General features: G+C 54.0%; 1 protein-coding gene across 1 annotated transcript; it reads left to right on the forward strand.

Moving 5' to 3' along the window:
- Window positions 1-3,066: 3,066 nt before the first annotated feature.
- Window positions 3,067-4,298, forward strand: LOC132386444 (NACHT, LRR and PYD domains-containing protein 3-like; the record flags this gene model as incomplete). Its single annotated transcript, XM_059958718.1, has 4 exons — window positions 3,067-3,153; window positions 3,501-3,671; window positions 3,827-3,994; window positions 4,159-4,298. Coding segments are annotated over 4 exons (514 nt in total), but the record flags the coding sequence as incomplete, so codon positions are not given.
- Between the last annotated feature and the right edge of the window lie 16,505 nt (window positions 4,299-20,803).

Consider the following 20,803-nt stretch of genomic DNA (forward strand, 5'->3'; position numbering starts at 1 on the left):
CTCCTGTGGGATCTCCCTCCCCCGTCCCCCTTCCTCCTGTGGGATCTCTCAGCCCCGTCCTCCGTCCACCTGTTGGATCTCCCTCCCCCGTTCACCTTCCCCTGTGGGATCTCGCACCCCCCGTCCCCCTTCCCCACTGTGGGTTCTCCATCCCGCCTCCCACTTCCCCCCTGTGGGATCCCTCTCTACCGTCCTCCTTCCCCCTGTGGGATCTGACTCCCGTGTCCCCCTTCCCCCCTGTGGGATTTCTCTTCCCCGTCCCCCTTCCTCCTGTGGGATCTCCCTCCCCCATCCCCCTTCCTCCTGTGGGATCCCCCTCCCCCATCCCCCTTCCTCCTGTGGGATCCCCCTCCCCCGTCCCCCTTCATCCTGTTGGATCTCCCCTCCCCCGTCCCCCTTCCTCCTGTGGGATCTCTCTGCCCCGTCCCCCTTCCTCCTGTGGGATCTCCCTCCCCCATCCCCCTTCCTCCTGTGGGATCTCCCTCCCCCGTCCCCCTTCCTCCTGTGGTATCTCCCTCCCCCATCCCCCTTCCTCCTGTGGTATCTCCCTCCCCCATCCCCCTTCCTCCTGTGGGATCCCCCTCCCCCGTCCCCCTTCCTCCTGTGGTATCTCCCTGCCCCGTCCCCCTTCCTACTGTGCTATCTCCCTCCCCCGCCCCCCTTCCTGTTGTGGGATCCCCCTCCCCCGTCCCCCTTCCTCCTGTGGGATCTCCCTCCCCCATCCCCCTTCCTCCTGTGGGATCTCCCTCCCCCGTCCCCCTTCCTCCTGTGGTATCTCCCTCCCCCATCCCCCTTCCTCCTGTGGTATCTCCCTCCCCCGTCCCCCTTCCTCCTGTGGGATCTCCCTCCCCCATCCCCCTTCCTCCTGTGGGATCTCCCTCCCCCGTCCCCCTTCCTCCTGTGGGATCCCCCTCCCCCGTCCCCCTCCCTCCTGTGGGATCTCTCTCCTCCGTCCCCCTTCCTCCTGTGGGATCTCCCTCCCCCGTCCCCCTTCCTCCTGTGGGATCTCCCTCCCCCATCCCCCTTCCTCCTGTGGGATCTCCCTCCCCCGTCCCCCTTCCTCCTGTGGGATCCCCCTCCCCCGTCCCCCTCCCTCCTGTGGGATCTCTCTCCTCCGTCCCCCTTCCTCCTGTGGGATCTCCCTCCCCCGTCCCCCTTCCTCCTGTGGGATCTCCCTCCCCCGTCCCCCTTCTGTGGGATCCCACTCCCCCGTCCCCCTTCCTCCTGTGGTATCTCCCTCCCCCGTCCCCCTTCCTCCTGTGGGATCTCCCTCCCCCATCCCCCTTCCCCCTGTGGTATCTCCCTCCCCCGTCCCCCTTCCCCCTGTGGTATCTCCCTCCCCCATCCCCCTTCCCCCTGTGGTATCTCCCTCCCCCGTCCCCCTTCCTCCTGTGGGATCTCCCCCATCCCCCTTCCTGCTGTGGGATCTCCCTCCCCCGTCCCCCTTCCTCCTGTGGTATCTCCATCCCCCATCCCCCTTCCTCCTGTGGTATCTCCCTCCCCCGTCCCCCTTCCTCCTGTGGGATCTCCCTCCCCCGTCCCCCTTCCTCCTGTGGTATCTCCCTCCCCCGTCCCCTTTCCTCCTGTGGGATCTCCCTCCCCCATCCCCCTTCCTCCTGTGGGATCTCCCTCCCCCGTCCCCCTTCCTCCTGTGGTATCTCCCTCCCCCATCCCCCTTCCTCCTGTGGGATCTCTCTGCCCCGTCCCCCTTCCTCCTGTGGTATCTCCCTCCCCTGTCCCCCTTCCTCCTGTGTGATCTCCCTCCCCCGTCCCCCTTCCTCCTGTGGTATCTCCCTCCCCCATCCCCCTTCCTCCTGTGGGATCTCTCTGCCCCGTCCCCCTTCCTCCTGTGGTATCTCCCTCCCCTGTCCCCCTTCCTCCTGAGGTATCTCCCTCCCCCGTCCACCTTCCTCCTGTGTGATCCCCCTCCCCCGTCCCCCTTCCTCCTGTGGTATCTCCCTCCCCCATCCCCCTTCCTCCTGTGGGATCTCTCTGCCCCGTCCCCCTTCCTCCTGTGGTATCTCCCTCCCCTGTCCCCCTTCCTCCTGAGGTATCTCCCTCCCCCGTCCACCTTCCTCCTGTGTGATCCCCCTCCCCCGTCCCCCTTCCTCCTGTGGTATCTCCCTCCCCCATCCCCCTTCCTCCTGTGGGATCTCTCTGCCCCGTCCCCCTTCCTCCTGTGGGATCTCCCTCCCCCTTCCCCCTTCCTCCTGTGGGATCGCCCTCCCCCGTCCCCCTTCCCCCTGTGGTATCTCTCTCCCCCGTCCCCCTTCCTCCTGTGTGATCCCCCTCCCCCGTCCCCCTTCCTCCTGTGGTATCTCCCTCCCCCGTCCCCCTTCCTCCTGTGGTATCTCCCTCCCCCGTCCCCCTTCCTCCTGGGGGATCTCTCTCCCCCGTCCCCCTTCCTCCTGTGGGATCTCCCTCCCCCGTCCCCCTTCCTCCTGTGGTATCTCCCTCCCCCGTCCCCCTTCCTCCTGTGGTATCTCCCTCCCCCGTCCCCCTTCCTCCTGGGGGATCTCTCTCCCCCGTCCCCCTTCCTCCTGTGGTATCTCCCCTCCCCCGTCCCCCTTCCTCCTGTGGTATCTCCCTCCCCCGTCCCCCTTCCTCCTGTGGGATCTCCCTCACCCGTCCCCCTTCCTCCTGTGGGATCTCCCTCCCCCGTCCCCCTTCCTCCTGTGGGATCTCCCTCCCCCATTCCCCATCCTCCTGTGGTATCTCCCCTCCCCCATCCCCCTTCCTCCTGTGGGATTTCTCTCCCTCATCCCCCTTCCTCCTGTGGGATCTCCCCTCCCCCGTCCCCCTTCCTCCTGTGGTATCTCCCCTCCCCCATCCCCCTTCCTCCTGTGGGATTTCTCTCCCTCATCCCCCTCCTCTACTGGGGTCTCTCTTCCACATCCGCTTCCTTCTGTGTCTTTCCATCCTTTACCTTAGGTGATGTCTCTTCCTCCATCTCCCATCGACATTTCCCGATTCTCAAATCTTCCTCACTGATATCCGAGTGAGAGAAATGCCCTCAGACGGACGATTTTAATCACAATGTTCATCAATTTGTCTGTTTGTGTTTAGACTGAACAATAATAAACTGGGGGATTCCGGAGTGAAACTGGTGTCTGCGGCTCTGAGGAACCCAGAGTGTAAAATACAGAGACTGTGGTAAGTACCAGACTGTGGGAGATTGTGTTTACAGTCACTGGGTGTCTGACACTGAACATTAATGTGATCAGTAATTGTGTTACTGATAAACACTGGGGATTTGTACCGTCTCCTGTCTCTCTGTGTCCTTCACCCTCACTCTCTCTCATCTCCAGGCTGGGGGGTGTCGGTCTCACAGATTCTGGTGCCGAGAATCTCGCCTCCGCTCTCAGTACAAAACCATCACTGACGGGGCTGGACCTGAGTTTTAATAAACTGATCAGTAATTGTGTTACTGATAAACACTGGGGATTTGTACCGTCTCCTGTCTCTCTGTGTCCTTCACCCTCACTCTCTCTCATCTCCAGGCTGATCCATGTCGGTCTCACAGATTCTGGTGCCGAGGATCTCGTCTCCGCTCTCAGTACAAACCCATCACTGACGGAGCTGGACCTGAGTGATAATAAACTGGGGGATTCAGGAGTGAAACTGGTGTCTGCGGCTCTGAGGAACCCGGAGTGTAAAATACAGACACTGTGGTAAGTACCAGACTGTGGGAGATTGTGTTTACAGTCACTGGGTGTCTGACACTGAACATTAATGTGATCAGTAATTGTGTTACTGATAAACACTGGGGATTTGTACCGTCTCCTGTCTCTCTGTGTCCTTCACCCTCACTCTCTCTCATCTCCAGGCTGAGGAATGTCGGTCTCACAGATTCTGGTGCCGAGGATCTCGTCTCCGCTCTCAGTACAAACCCGTCACTGACGGTGCTGAACCTGGGATCAAACTCTCTGACAGACCGATCTGTCCCCGCTCTCCGCCGCCTCATACTGACCCACCCGAGTCTGAAGCTGATCTGGTGAGTGTTTGTGTTAATGTTCAATGTGTTAAAATATCAGCGGATCCGCGGGTTTTCTGGTGATATTTGTCTGTGAGTGTTGTTGAAACATTAACCCCGGTCCCCCGTTACTGACACTGTTGTGTGATCTGTTTATTTCATCTTTATTCTCCCATCTGTTTCAGGCTGCGGGGGAATCGGTTCAGTGAGACCGGGATGAAGGAACTGAGATCTCTACAGGAACCCAGACCCGGACTGATGGTGGATCAGTGAACATCTGAATGTGGGGAATCGGTTCAGTGAGACCGGGAGGAAGGAACTGAGATCTCTACAGGAACCCGGACCCGGACTGATGGTGGGTCTGTGAACATCTGAATGTGGGGAATCGGTTCAGTGAGACCGGGAGGAAGGAACTGAGATCTCTACAGGAACCCAGACCCGGACTGATGGTGGATCTGTGAACATCTGAATGTGGTGAATCGGTTCAGTGAGACCGGGATGAAGGAACTGAGATCTCTACAGGAACCCAGACCCGGACTGATGGTGGATCTGTGAACATCTGAATGTGGGGAATCGGTTCAGTGAGACCGGGATGAAGGAACTGAGATCTCTACAGGAACCCAGACCCGGACTGATGGTGGATCTGTGAACATCTGAATGTGGTGAATCGGTTCAGTGAGACCGGGATGAAGGAACTGAGATCTCTACAGGAACCCAGACCCGGACTGATGGTGGATCTGTGAACATCTGAATGTGGGGAATCGGTTCAGTGAGACCGGGATGAAGGAACTGAGATCTCTACAGGAACCCAGACCCGGACTGATGGTGGATCTGTGAACATCTGAATGTGGTGAATCGGTTCAGTGAGACCGGGATGAAGGAACTGAGATCTCTACAGGAACCCAGACCCGGACTGAGAGTGGATCTGTGAACATCTGAATGTGGGGAATCGGTTCAGTGAGACCGGGATGAAGGAACTGAGATCTCTACAGGAACCCAGACCCGGACTGACAGTGGATCTGAGGACATTTGGCCTTTAACCTTTATCTTACCTGGAACCCAGACCCGGACTGATGGTGGATCTGAATGTGTGAACATCCCCGCCCGCGGGGTGGGGACATTTGGCCGACTCCCCGCCCTCCCCTTTAACTCCCGCCCTTACCTTTAACGGCCGCGCGCCGGGGCTGATTCCCAACGGTTTTAACGGAACCGGCTCGGGCCTCGCGCTGTGTGCGTCGCTCGCAGCGGTCCCGCAGTGACGTGTTTCCGCCTGTTGTCCGGCGGGGCAGCTTCCGCCGGAAGTGCGTGTTGGAGACTCCCCACGTGACTCCCCGGGGAATTACCCGGACAGGAAGAGCCCGGGGTCCGGGGCTCAGTCTGGGACACCGGTGTCCCGGGGTGGGGGGGATGGTCCCGGGAGAGAATCCTTTTGCCCCCTTTGCTGAGGACGGTGCATTCGGCAGCCTGGCCGATATAATGATGTTAAATGGACAAATCCATCGGCAGTGACCCTGGATCTGCAGCGATCCCGGACACGGCCCTGAAGTGTGATTTTATAATCAGTTTTATAATTTTATAATCAGTTCCCCGATGCAGAGTGACGGTGAGAAACGGGACTGGTTATTATTCAACCGGTCACCCCTTGTCGCCGGTCAGTTAATTGTGTGTGACTGTCAGCAGATTATTTATTACCGCACGTTAGCAGCTCACACATTGTTTCATTGATATTTCTCATAAAAATCAATAAACCACTGTATCTTCCTGTCTTGTGTCTGACTCGAGATTAATTTGAGGTTTCTGTTCCATCACACACTCCCGGGGTCAGACACAGAGTGAATCTCCCTCCTCACTGTCCCATCACACACTCCTGGGTTCAGACACGGAGTGAAACTAAGGTTGATGATACTAAGGTAGGAGGTGTTGTGGATAATGAGGTGGATTTTCAAAGCTTGCAGGGAGATTTATGCCGGTTAGAAGAATGGGCTGAACGTTGGCAGATGGAGTTTAATGCTGAGAAGTGTGAGGTTCTAAATTTTGGCAGGAATAATCCAAGTACAACATACAGAGTAAATGGTAGGGCATTGAGGAATGCAGAGGAACAGAGAGATCTAGGAATAACTGTGCATAGTTCCCTGAAAGTGGAGTCTCATGGAGATAGGGTGGTGAAGATGGCTTTTGGAACGCTGGCCTTTATAAATCAAAGAATTGAGTACAGAAGATGCGTGTAATGCTAAAGTTGTACAAGGCATTGGTAAGGCCAAATTTGGAATATTGTGTGCTGTTCTGGTCACCGAATTATAGGAAAGATATCAATAAATTAAAGAGAGTGCAGAGATGATTTACAAGGATGTTACGTGGGTTTCAGCACTTACGTAACAAAGAAAGGTTGAACAAGTTAGGTCTCTATTCATTGGAACGTAGAATGCAGAGGTGGGATTTGATCGAGGTATTTAAAATTTTCAGAGGGATAGATCGAGTTGACGTGAACAGGCTGTTTCCATTGAGAGTAGGGGAGATTCAAACTAGAGGACATGATTTGAGAGTTAGGGGGCAGAAGGTTAAGGGAAACACGAGGTGGTATTTCTTTACTCAAAGAGTGATAGCTGTGTGGAATGAGCTTCCTGTAGAAGTAGTAGAAGCCAGCTCAGTTGTGTCATTTAAGGTAAAATTGGATAGGTAAATGGACAGGAAAGGAGTGGAGGGTTATGGGCTGAGTACGGGTAGGTGGGACTAGGTGAGATTAAGGGTTTGGCACGGACTAGGAGGGCCAAGATGGACTGTTTCCGTGCTGTGATTGTTATATGGTTATATGGTTATATCGCACACTCCCGGGGACAGACACAGAGTGAATCTCCCCCCACACGTTCCATCACACACTCCCGGGGTCAGACACAGAGTGAATCTCCCCACACACCCTCCCATCACACACTCCCGGGGTCAGACACAGATTGAATCTCCCTCCACTCCGTCCCATCACACACTCCCGGGGTCAGAGACAGAGTGAATCTCCCTCAACACTGTCCATCACAATCTCCCGTGGTCAGACACAGAGTGAATCTCCCTCCACACCGTCCGATCAACTAACTCTCGGGGTCAGACACAGAGTGAATCTCCCTCCTCACCATCCCATCACACACTCCCGGGGTCAGACACAGAGTGAATCTCCCTCCACACCGTCCCATCACACTCTCCCGGGGTCAGACACAGAGTGAATCTCCCTCCACACCGTCCCATCACACACTCTTCCGGGGTCAGACACAGAGTGAATCTCCCTCCACACCGTCCGATCACACACTACCGGGGTCAGACACAGAGTGAATCTCCCTCCACACCTTCCCATCACAAACTCCCGGGGTAATACACAGAGTGAATCTCCCTGCACACCGTACCATCACTCACACCCGTGGTCAGACACAGAGTGAATCTCCCCCCACACCGTCCCATCACAATCTCCCGTGGTCAGACACAGAGTGAATCTCCCTCCACACCGTCCGATCAACTAACTCTCGGGGTCAGACACAGAGTGAATCTCCCTCCACACCGTCCCATCACACACTCCCGGGATCACACACAGAGTGAATCTCCCTCCACACCTTCCCATCACAAACTCCCGGGGTAATACACAGAGTGAATCTCCCTGCACACCGTACCATCACTCACACCCGTGGTCAGACATAGAGCGATTCTCCCTCCTCACCATCCCATCACACACTCCCTGGGTCAGACACAGAGTGAATCTCACTCCTCACCGTCCCATCACACACTCCCGGTGTCAGACACAGAGTGAATCTCACTCCTCACCGTCCCATCACACACTCCCGGTGTCAGACACAGTGAATCTCCCTCCACACCTTCCAATCAGACACTCCCGGGGTAATACACAGAGTGAATCTCCCTCCACACCGTCCCATCACACACACGCGTGGTCAGACACAGAGTGATTCTCAAGCCACACCGTCCCACCACACAGTCCTGGGGTCAGACACAGTGAATCTCCCTCCGCACCGTTCCATCTCACTCTCCCGGTGTCAGACACAGAGCGAATCTCCCTCCGCACCTTCCCATCACACACTCCCGGTGTCAGAGACAGAGTGAATCTCCCTCCACACCGTCCCGGGGTCAGACACAGAGTGAATCTCCCTCCACACCGTCCGATCACTCACTCTCGGGGTCAGACACTGAGTGAATCTCCCCCCACACAGTCCCATCACACAATCCCGGGGTCAGACACTGAGTGAATCTCCCCCCACACAGTCCCATCACACAATCCCGGGGTCAGACACTGAGTGAATCTCCCCCCACACTGTCCCATCACACACTCCCGGGGTCAGACACAGAGTGAATCTCCCTCCACACCGTCCCATCACACACTCCCGGGGTGAGACACAGTGAATCTCCCTCCGCAACGTCCCATCACACACTCCCGGGGAAATACACAGAGTGAATCTCCCTCCTCACCGTCCCATCACACATTCCCGGGGTCAGACACAGAGTGAATCTCCCTCCTCACCGTCACATCACACTCTCCCGGGGTCGGACACAGAGTGAAACTCGCTCCACACCGTGCCATCACACCCTCCCGGGAACAGAAACAGAGTGAATCTCCTGCCACACCATCCCATCACACACTCCCGGTGTCAGACACAGAGTGAATCTCCCTCCTCACCGTCCCATCACACACTCCCGGTGTCAGAGTCATAGTGAATCTCGCTCCACACCGTCCCATCACACACTCCCGGGGTCAGACACAGAGTGAATCTCCCTCCACACCGTCCCATCACACACTCCCGGGGTCAGACACAGAGTGAATCTCCCTCCTCACCATCCCATCACACACTCCTGGGTTCAGACACGGAGTGAAACTAAGGTTGATGATACTAAGGTAGGAGGTGTTGTGGATAATGAGGTGGATTTTCAAAGCTTGCAGGGAGATTTATGCCGGTTAGAAGAATGGGCTGAACGTTGGCAGATGGACTTTAATGCTGAAAAGTGTGAGGTTCTTAATTTTGGCAGGAATAATCCAAGTAGAACATACAGAGTAAATGGTAGGGCATTGAGGAATGCAGAGGAACAGAGAGATCTAGGAATAACTGTGCATAGTTCCCTGAAAGTGGAGTCTCATGGAGATAGGGTGGTGAAGATGGCTTTTGGAACGCTGGCCTTTATAAATCAAAGAATTGAGTACAGAAGTTGCGTGTAATGCTAAAGTTGTACAAGGCATTGTTAAGGCCAAATTTGGAATATTGTGTGCAGTTCTGGACACCGAATTATAGGAAAGATATCAATAAATTAGAGAGAGTGCAGAGACGATTTACTAGGATGTTAATGGGTTTCAGCACTTACGTAACAAAGAAAGGTTGAACAAGTTAGGTCTCTATTCATTGGAGGGTAGAATGTAGAGGTGGGATTTGATCGAGGTATTTAAAATTTTGAGAGGGATAGATAGAGTTGACGTGAACAGGCTGTTTCCTTTGAGAGTAGGGGAGATTCAAACTAGAGGACATGATTTGAGAGTTAGGGGGCAGAAGGTTAAGGGAAACACGAGGTGGTATTTCTTTACTCAAAGTGTGACAGCTGTGTGGAATGAGCTTCCTGTAGAAGTAGTAGAGGCCAGCTCAGTTGTGTCATTTAAGGTAAAATTGGATAGATAAATGGACAGGAAAGGAGTGGAGGGTTATGGGCTGAGTACGGGTAGGTGGGACTAGGTGAGATTAAGGGTTCGGCACGGACTAGGAGGGCCAAGATGGACTGTTTCCGTGCTGTGATTGTTATATGGTTATATGGTTACATCGCACACTCCCGGGGACAGACACAGAGTGAATCTCTCCCCGCACGTTCCCATCACACACTCCCGGGGTCGGACACAGAGTGAATCTCCCTCCACACCTTCCCATCACAAACTCCCGGGGTAATACGCAGAGTGAATCTCCCTGCACACCGTACCATCACACACACCCGTGGTCAGACATAGAGTGATTCTCCCTCCTCACCGTCCCTCCACACCGTCCCGGGGTCAGACACAGAGTGAATATCCTTCCTCACCGTCCCATCACACACTCCCGTGGTCAGACACAGAGTGAATCTCCCTCCACACCGTCCGATCACTAACTCTCGGGGTCAGACACAGAGTGAATCTCCCTCCACACCGTCCGATCACACACTCCCAGGGTCAGACACAGAGTGAATCTCCCTCCACACCTTCCCATCACACACTCCCAGGGTAATACACAGAGTGAATCTCCCTCCACACCGTCCCATCACACACTCCCTGGGTCAGACACAGAGTGAATCTCACTCCTCACCGTCCCATCACACACTCCCAGGGTCAGACACAGAGTGAATCTCCCTCCACACCTTCCCATCACCCACTCCCAGGGTAATACACAGAGTGAATCTCCCTCCACACCGTCCCATCACACACACCCGTGGTCAGACACAGAGTGATTCTCCCTCCTTACCGTCCCATCACACACTCCCTGGGTCAGACACAGAGTGAATCTCACTCCTCACCGTCCCATCACACACTCCCGGGGTCAGACACAGTGAATCTCCCTCGGCACCGTCCCATCACAGACTCCCGGGGTCAGACACAGAGTGAATCTCCCTCCACACCTTCCAATCACACACTCCCGGGGTAAGAACACAGAGTGAATCTCCCTCCACACCGTCCCATCACACACTCCCGGAGTCAGACACAGAGTGATTCTCAAGCCACACCGTCCCATCACACAGTCCCGGGGTCAGTCACAGAGTGAATCTCCCTCCTCACTGTCACAACACACACTCCCGGAGTCAGACACAGAGTGATTCTCAAGCCACACCGTCCCATCACACAGTCCCGGGGTCAGACACAGAGTGAATCTCCCCCACACTGCCCCATCAAACACTCCAGGGGTCAGTCACAGAGTGAATCTCCCTCATCACTGTCACATCACACACTCCAGGGGTCGGACACAGAGTGAAACTCGCTCCACACCGTGCCATCACACCCTCCCGGGAACAGAAACAGAGTGAATCTCCCGCCACACCATCCCATCACACACTTTCGGTGTCAGACACAGAGTGAATCTCCCTCCTCACCATCCCATCACAAACTCCCGGGGTCAGACACAGAGTGAATCTCCCTCCACACCTTCCCATCACACACTCCCAGGGTAATACACAGAGTGAATCTCCCTCCACACCGTCCCATCACACACACCCGTGGTCAGACACAGAGTGATTCTCCCTCCTTACCGTCCCATCACACACTCCCTGGGTCAGACACAGAGTGAATCTCACTCCTCACCGTCCCATCACATACTCCCGGGGTCAGACACAGTGAATCTCCCTCGGCACCGTCCCATCACAGACTCCCGGGGTCAGACACAGAGTGAATCTCCCTCCACACCTTCCAATCACACACTCCCGGGGTAAGAACACAGAGTGAATCTCCCTCCACACCGTCCCATCACACACTCCCGGAGTCAGACACAGAGTGATTCTCAAGCCACACCGTCCCATCACACAGTCCCGGGGTCAGTCACAGAGTGAATCTCCCTCCTCACTGTCACAACACACACTCCCGGAGTCAGACACAGAGTGATTCTCAAGCCACACCGTCCCATCACACAGTCCCGGGGTCAGACACAGAGTGAATCTCCCCCCACACTGCCCCATCACACACTCCAGGGGTCGGACACAGAGTGAAACTCGCTCCACACCGTGCCATCACACCCTCCCGGGAACAGAAACAGAGTGAATCTCCCGCCACACCATCCCATCACACACTCCCGGTGTCAGACACAGAGTGAATCTCCCTCCTCACCATCCCATCACAAACTCCCGGGGTCAGACACAGAGTGAATCTCCCTACTCACCGTCCCATCACACACTCCCGGTGTCAGAGTCATAGTGAATCTCGCTCCACACCATCCCATCACACACTCCCGGGGTCAGACACAGAGTGATTCTCCCTCCTTACCGTCCCATCACACACTCCCTGGGTCAGACACAGAGTGAATCTCCCTCCTCACCATCCCATCACACACTCCTGGGTTCAGACACGGAGTGAAACTAAGGTTGATGATACTAAGGTAGGAGGTGTTGTGGATAATGAGGTGGATTTTCAAAGCTTGCAGGGAGATTTATGCCGGTTAGAAGAATGGGCTGAACGTTGGCAGATGGACTTTAATGCTGAAAAGTGTGAGGTTCTTAATTTTGGCAGGAATAATCCAAGTAGAACATACAGAGTAAATGGTAGGGCATTGAGGAATGCAGAGGAACAGAGAGATCTAGGAATAACTGTGCATAGTTCCCTGAAAGTGGAGTCTCATGGAGATAGGGTGGTGAAGATGGCTTTTGGAACGCTGGCCATTATAAATCAAAGAATTGAGTACAGAAGTTGCGTGTAATGCTAAAGTTGTACAAGGCATTGTTAAGGCCAAATTTGGAATTTTGTGTGCAGTTCTGGACACCGAATTATAGGAAAGATATCAATAAATTAGAGAGAGTGCAGAAATGATTTACTAGGATGTTACCTGGGTTTCAGCACTTACGTAACAAAGAAAGGTTGAACAAGTTAGGTCTCTATTCATTGGAGGGTAGAATGTAGAGGTGGGATTTGATCGAGGTATTTAAAATTTTGAGAGGGATAGATAGAGTTGACGTGAACAGGCTGTTTCCTTTGAGAGTAGGGGAGATTCAAACTAGAGGACATGATTTGAGAGTTAGGGGGCAGAAGGTTAAGGGAAACACGAGGTGGTATTTCTTTACTCAAAGTGTGATAGCTGTGTGGAATGAGCTTCCTGTAGAAGTAGTAGAGGCCAGCTCAGTTGTGTCATTTAAGGTAAAATTGGATAGATAAATGGACAGGAAAGGAGTGGAGGGTTATGGGCTGAGTACGGGTAGGTGGGACTAGGTGAGATTAAGGGTTCGGCACGGACTAGGAGGGCCAAGATGGACTGTTTCCGTGCTGTGATTGTTATATGGTTATATGGTTACATCGCACACTCCCGGGGACAGACACAGAGTGAATCTCCCCCCACACGTTCCATCACACACTCCCGGGGTCAGACACAGAGTGAATCTCCCTCCTCACCGTCCCATCACACACTCCCGGGGTCAGACACAGAGTGAATCTCCCTCCTCACCGTCCCATCACACACTCCCGGGGTCAGACACAGAGTGAATCTCCCTCCACACCGTCCCATCACACACTCCCGGGGACAGACACAGAGTGAATCTCCCTCCACACCTTCCCATCACAAACTCCCGGGGTAATACGCAGAGTGAATCTCCCTGCACACCGTACCATCACACACACCCGTGGTCAGACATAGAGTGATTCTCCCTCCTCACCGTCCCATCACACACTCCCTGGGTTAGACACAGAGTGAATCTCACTCCTCACCGTCCCATCACACACTCCCGGGGTAATACACAGAGTGAATCTCCCTCCACACCGTCCCATCACACACACGCGTGGTCAGACACAGAGTGATTCTCAAGCCACACCGACCCAACACACAGTCCCGGGGTCAGACACAGTGAGTCTCCCTCCGCACCGTTCCATCTCACACTCCCGGTGTCAGACACAGAGCGAATCTCCCTCCACACCTTCCCATCACACACTCCCGGTGTCAGAGGCAGAGTGAATCTCCCTCCACACCGTCCCGGGGTCAGACACAGAGTGAATATCCTTCCTCACCGTCCCATCACACACTCCCGTGGTCAGACACAGAGTGAATCTCCCTCCACACCGTCCGATCACACACTCCCAGGGTCAGACACAGAGTGAATCTCCCTCCACACCTTCCCATCACACACTCCCAGGGTAATACACAGAGTGAATCTCCCTCCACACCGTCCCATCACACACTCCCTGGGTCAGACACAGAGTGAATCTCACTCCTCACCGTCCCATCACACACTCCCGGGGTCAGACACAGTGAATCTCCCTCGGCACCGTCCCATCACAGACTCCCGGGGTCAGACACAGAGTGAATCTCCCTCCACACCGTCCGATCACACACTCCCAGGGTCAGACACAGAGTGAATCTCCCTCCACACCTTCCCATCACACACTCCCAGGGTAATACACAGAGTGAATCTCCCTCCACACCGTCCCATCACACACACCCGTGGTCAGACACAGAGTGATTCTCCCTCCTTACCGTCCCATCACACACTCCCTGGGTCAGACACAGAGTGAATCTCACTCCTCACCGTCCCATCACACACTCCCGGGGTCAGACACAGTGAATCACCCTCGGCACCGTCCCATCACAGACTCCCGGGGTCAGACACAGAGTGAATCTCCCTCCACACCTTCCAATCACACACTCCCGGGGTAAGAACACAGAGTGAATCTCCCTCCACACCGTCCCATCACACACTCCCGGGGTCAGACACAGAGTGAATCTCCCTCCACACCTTCCAATCACACACTCCCGGGGTAAGAACACAGAGTGAATCTCCCTCCACACCGTCCCATCACACAATCCAGGAGTCAGACACATAATGATTCTCAAGCCACACCGTCCCATCACACAGTCCCGGGGTCAGTCACAGAGTGAATCTCCCTCATCACTGTCACATCACACACTCCAGGGGTCCCACACAGAGGGAATCTCTCGTCAAGCAGACACATCACACACTCCCGGTTTCAGACACAGAGTGAATCTCCCTCCGCACCGTCCCATCACACACTCCCGGTGTCAGACACAGAGTGAATCTCCCTCCGCACCTTCCCATTACACACTCCCGGTGTCATAGGCAGAGTGAATCTCCCTCCTCACCGTCCCATCACACACTCCCGGGGTCAGACACAGAGTGAATCTCCCTCCTCACCGTCCAATCACACACTCCCGGGAACAGAGACAGAGTGATTCTCACTCCACACCGTCCCATCACACACTCCCGGTGTCAGACACAGAGTGAATCTCCCACCGCACCGTCCCATCACACACTCCCAGGGTCAGAGTCATAGTGAATCTCCGTCCACACCGTCCCATCACACACTCCCGGGGTCAGACACAGAGTGAATCTCCCTCTTCACCGTCCCATCGGACACTCCTGGAGTCAGACACGAAGTGAAACTAAGGTTGATGATACTGAGGTAGGAGGTGTTGTGGATAATGAGGTGGATTTTCATAGCTTGCAGGGAGATTTATGCCGGTTAGAAGAATGGGCTGAGCGTTGGCTGTTGGAGTTTAATGCTGAGAATTGTGTGGTTCTACATTTTGGCTGGAATAATCCAAGTACAACATACAGAGTAAATGGTAGGGCATTGAGGAATGCAGAGGAACAGAGAGATCTAGTAATAACTGTGCATAGTTCCCTGAAAGTGGAGTCTCATGTAGATAGGGTGGTGAAGATGGCTTTTGGAACGCTGGCCTTTATAAATCAAAGCATTGAGTACAGAAGTTGGGATGTAATGCTAAAGTTGCACAAGGCAGTCGTAGGCCAAATTTGGAATATTGTGTGCAGTTCTGGTCACCGAATTATAGAAAAGATATCAATAAATTAGAGAGAGTGCAGAGACGATTTACGAGGATGTTACCTGGGTTTCAGCACTTAAGTTACAGAGAAAGGTTGAACAAGTTAGGTCTCTATTCATTGGAGCGTAGAAGGTTGAGGGGGGATTTGATCGAGGTATTTAAAATTTTGAGAGGGATAGATAGAGTTGACGTGAACAGGTAGGGGAGATTCAAACTAGAGGACATGATTTGAGAGTTAGGGGGCAGAAGGTTAAGGGAAACACGAGGTGGTATTTCTTTACTCAAAGAGTGATAGCTGTGTGGAATGAGCTTCCTGTAGAAGTAGTAGAGGCCAGCTCAGTTGTGTCATTTAAGGTAAAATTGGATAGGTAAATGGACAGGAAAGGAGTGGAGGGTTATGGGCTGAGTACGGGTAGGTGGGACTAGGTGAGATTAAGGGTTCGGCACGGACTAGGAGGGCCAAGATGGACTGTTTCCGTGCTGTGATTGTTATATGGTTATATGGTTATATCGCACACTACCGGGGACAGACACAGAGTGAATCTCTCCCCGCACGTTCCCATCACACAATCCCGGGGTCGGACACAGAGTGAATCTCCCTCCACACCGTCCCATCACAAACTCCCGGGGTAATACGCAGAGTGAATCTCCCTCCACACCGTCCCATCACACACACGCGTGGTCAGACACAGAGTCATTCTCAAGCCACACCGTCCCAACACACAGTCCCGGGGTCAGACACAGTGAGTCTCCCTCCGCACCGTTCCATCTCACACTCCCGGTGTCAGAGGCAGAGTGAATCTCCCTCCACACCGTCCCGGGGTCAGACACAGAGTGAATATCCCTCCTCACCGTCCCATCACAGACTCCCGGGGTCAGACACAGAGTGATTCTCACTCCACACCGTCCCATCACACACTCCCGGTGTCAGACACAGAATCTCCCTCCGCACCTTCCCATCACACACTCCCAGGGTCAGAGTCATAGTGAATTTCCCTCCACACAGTCCCATCAGACTCTCCCGGGTTCAGATACGGAGTGAATCTCCCCCCACACCTTCCCATCACACTCTCCCGGGGTCAGACACAGAGTGTATCTCCCACCACACTTTCCCATCACACACTCCCGGGGTCAGACACAGATTGAATTTCCCCCCACACCGTCCCAACACACACTCCCGGGTTCAGACACAGAGTGAGTCTCCCTCTACCCGTCCAATCACACCCTCCCGGTGTCAGACACAGAGTGAATCTCCCTACACACCGTCCCATCACACACTCCCGGGGTCAGACACAGTGAATCTCCCTCCGCACCGTCCCATCACTCACTCCCGCGGTCAGACACAGAGTGAATCTGCCTCCACACTGTCCCATCACACACTCCCGGGATCAGACACAGAGTGACTCTCACTCCACATCGTCCCATCACACACTCCCGGGGTCAGACACAGAGTAAATCTCCCTCCACACCGTCCCATCACACACTCCCGCGGTCAGACACAAAGTGAATGTCACTCAACATCGTCCCATCACACACTCCCGGGGTCAGACACAGAGAGAATCTCCCTCCACTCTGTCCCATCACACACTCCTGGGGTCAGACACAGAGTGAATCTCCCTCCACACCGTCCCATCACACACTCCCGGGGTCAGAAACAGAGCGAATCTCCCTCCGCACCGTCCCATCACACACTCCCGGGGTCAGACACAGAGTGAACGGCCCTCCACACCGTCCCATCACACACTCCCGGGGTCAGACACAGTGTGAACCTCCCTCCACACCGTCCCATCACACTCTCCCGGGGTCGGACACAGAGTGAATCTCCCTCCACACCTTCCCATCACAAACTCCCGGGGTAATACGCAGAGTGAATCTCCCTCCACACCGTCCCATCACACACACGCGTGGTCAGACACAGAGTCATTCTCAAGCCACACCGTCCCAACACACAGTCCCGGGGTCAGACACAGTGAGTCTCCCTCCGCACCGTTCCATCTCACACTCCCGGTGTCAGAGGCAGAGTGAATCTCCCTCCACACCGTCCCGGGGTCAGACACAGAGTGAATATCCCTCCTCACCGTCCCATCACAGACTCCCGGGGTCAGACACAGAGTGATTCTCACTCCACACCGTCCCATCACACACTCCCGGTGTCAGACACAGAATCTCCCTCCGCACCTTCCCATCACACACTCCCAGGGTCAGAGTCATAGTGAATTTCCCTCCACACAGTCCCATCAGACTCTCCCGGGTTCAGATACGGAGTGAATCTCCCCCCACACCTTCCCATCACACTCTCCCGGGGTCAGACACAGAGTGTATCTCCCACCACACTTTCCCATCACACACTCCCGGGGTCAGACACAGATTGAATTTCCCCCCACACCGTCCCAACACACACTCCCGGGTTCAGACACAGAGTGAGTCTCCCTCTACCCGTCCAATCACACCCTCCCGGTGTCAGACACAGAGTGAATCTCCCTCCACACTGTCCCATCACACACTCCCGGGGTCAGACACAGTGAATCTCCCTCCGCACCGTCCCATCACTCACTCCCGCGGTCAGACACAGAGTGAATCTGCCTCCACACTGTCCCATCACACACTCCCGGGGTCAGACACAGAGTGACTCTCACTCCACATCGTCCCATCACACACTCCCGGGGTCAGACACAGAGTAAATCTCCCTCCACACCGTCCCATCACACACTCCCGCGGTCAGACACAAAGTGAATGTCACTCAACATCGTCCCATCACACACTCCCGGGGTCAGACACAGAGAGAATCTCCCTCCACTCTGTCCCATCACACACTCCTGGGGTCAGACACAGAGTGAATCTCCCTCCACACCGTCCCATCACACTCTCCCGGGGTCGGACACAGAGCGAATCTCCCTCCACACCGTCCCATCACACACTCCCGGGGTCAGACACAGAGTGAACCTCCCACCACACCGTCCCATCACACTCTCCCGGGGTCAGACACAGAGTGAACCTCCCTCCACACCGTCCCATCACACTCTCCCGGGGTCGGACACAGAGTGAATCTCCTTCCATACCGTCCCATCACACACTCCCGGGGTCAGACACAGAGCGAATCTCCCTCCTCACCCTCCATCTGAAGGCTTGTTCATTAAGACCCACTTCATGCCGGTCGGAAACCCTGCCCCTTCCCGACCCCTCAGCCCGGACGTCTTCACCTCCCAGAGGATCCAGTCCGCCCCCTTCAGCAGGATCTCCTTCGTCTTGTACCAGTCGCCCCGCTGTAGCGCCCCCTTCAGCCTGGTGGGAGAAGAGTGGAGGGGAGCGGGGAGAAGGGGAAAAGAGTGAGGGGGATTGAAAAAGATTTATGTCCTGTTATCACCCTGATAGCGAGGGAGTGCCCCCAATTTCCTGTGAGTTATGGAGCATCCGAATTTCCCTGGCCGATCAGGGAGTGCTGACGTTCACGTCCCAGTTGGAGGCAACTCAGAATTGATAACCCTTCGCCTTGGGGGCTTCAGAAAAGTCACCCCCTCCCGTTAAGTACGGGGGCATCACAAGTTCCCCCGCCCTTAAAAAATGAGCACCCAGAAAGATCCATTACTCAAACAGGGAACGTCCGCAAATACCCCAACCTTGTGAATTAGGGAATGTGCACAAATACCCCAACCCCTGAATTAAGGGACGTCCACAAATACCCCAACTGAATTAGGGAATGTCCACAAATACCTCAACCCTCTGAATTAAGGAATGCCCACAAATACCAGAACCCCTGAATTAGGGAACGTCCACAAATACCCCAACCCTTGAATTAGGGAATGCCCGCAAATACCCCAATCATCTGAAGTCGGTGACGTCCACAAATACCCAACACCTGAATTAGGAACCGTCCAGAAATACCCCAACTCCTGAATTAAGGTACGTCCACAAATACCCCAACACCAGAATTAGGGGACGTCCAGAAATACCCCAACCTTGTGAATTAGGGAATGTCCACAAATAACCCAACCTGAATTAGGGGACACCGACAAATACCACAACTCTATCAGGGGACATCCACAAATACCCCAACCTGAATTAGGGAATGTCCACAAATACCCTAATCCCTGAATTAGGGAATGTCCACAAATACCCTAATCCCTGAATTAGGGAATGTCCTCAAATACCCCAACCCCTGAATTAAGGGACGTCCACAAATACTCCAACTCCTTTATCAGGGTCCACAAATACCCCAACCTTCTGAAATAGGGAATTCCACAAATATCCAAAACTTCGGAATTAGGGAATGTCCAGAAATACCCCACTCCCTGAATTAGGGGACGTCCAGAAATACCACAACTCCTCTATCAGGGGACGTCCACAAATACCCCAACCTTGTAAATTAGGGAATGTCCACAAATACCCCAACATTGTGAATTAGGGAATGTCAACAATTACCCCAACCTTCTGTATTAGGGAATGTCCACAAATAACCCAACCCCTGAATTAAGGGTCGTCCACAACTACCCCAACTGAATTAGGGGATGTCCAAATATACCCCAACCTGAATTAGGGAATGCCCACAAATTCCCCAACCCCTGAATTAGGAAATGTCCACAATTACCCCAACCCCTGAATTAGGGAACATCCACAAATACCCCAACCCTTGAATTAGTGAATGCCCGCAAATACCCCAATCTTCTGAATTAGGGGACGTCCACAAATACCCCAACACCTGAATTAGGAACCGTCCAGAAATACCCCAACTCCTGAATTAAGGGACGTACACAAATACCCCAACACCAGAATTAGGAGACGTCCACAAATACCCTAATCCCTGAATTAGGGAATGTCCACAAATACCCCAACCCCTGAATTAAGGGACGTCCACAAATACCCCAACTCCTCTATCAGGGTCCACAAATACCCCAACCTTCTGAATTAGGGGACGTCCACAAATACCCCAACACCTGATTTAGGAACCGTCCACAAATACCCCAACTCCTGAATTAGGGGTCGTCCAGAAATACCCCAACCTTGTGAATTAGGAACCGTCCACAAATACCTAAACTCCTGAATTTGGGAATGTCCACAAATTCCCCAATCTCTCTCTGAGGGAACGTCCACAAATTACACAACTCAAATGTTAGGGAACGTCCACAAATTCCCACACCTCTCTATTAGAGAACGTGCATATATACCGCAACCCTGAATTAGGGGTCGTCCACAAATACCCCAAACCCTGAATTAGGGGACGTCCACAAATTCCCCAAACCCTGAATGAGGGAACGTCCGCAAATTCTCCAATCCAAAAAATGAGGGAATGTCCACAAAATCCCCAACCCCTGAATGAGGGAACGTCCACAAATACCCGAATGCCTGAATTAGG

This window comes from Hypanus sabinus, unplaced genomic scaffold (assembly GCF_030144855.1).
Source record: "Hypanus sabinus isolate sHypSab1 unplaced genomic scaffold, sHypSab1.hap1 scaffold_1163, whole genome shotgun sequence".
Taxonomy (NCBI): Eukaryota; Metazoa; Chordata; class Chondrichthyes; order Myliobatiformes; family Dasyatidae; genus Hypanus; species Hypanus sabinus.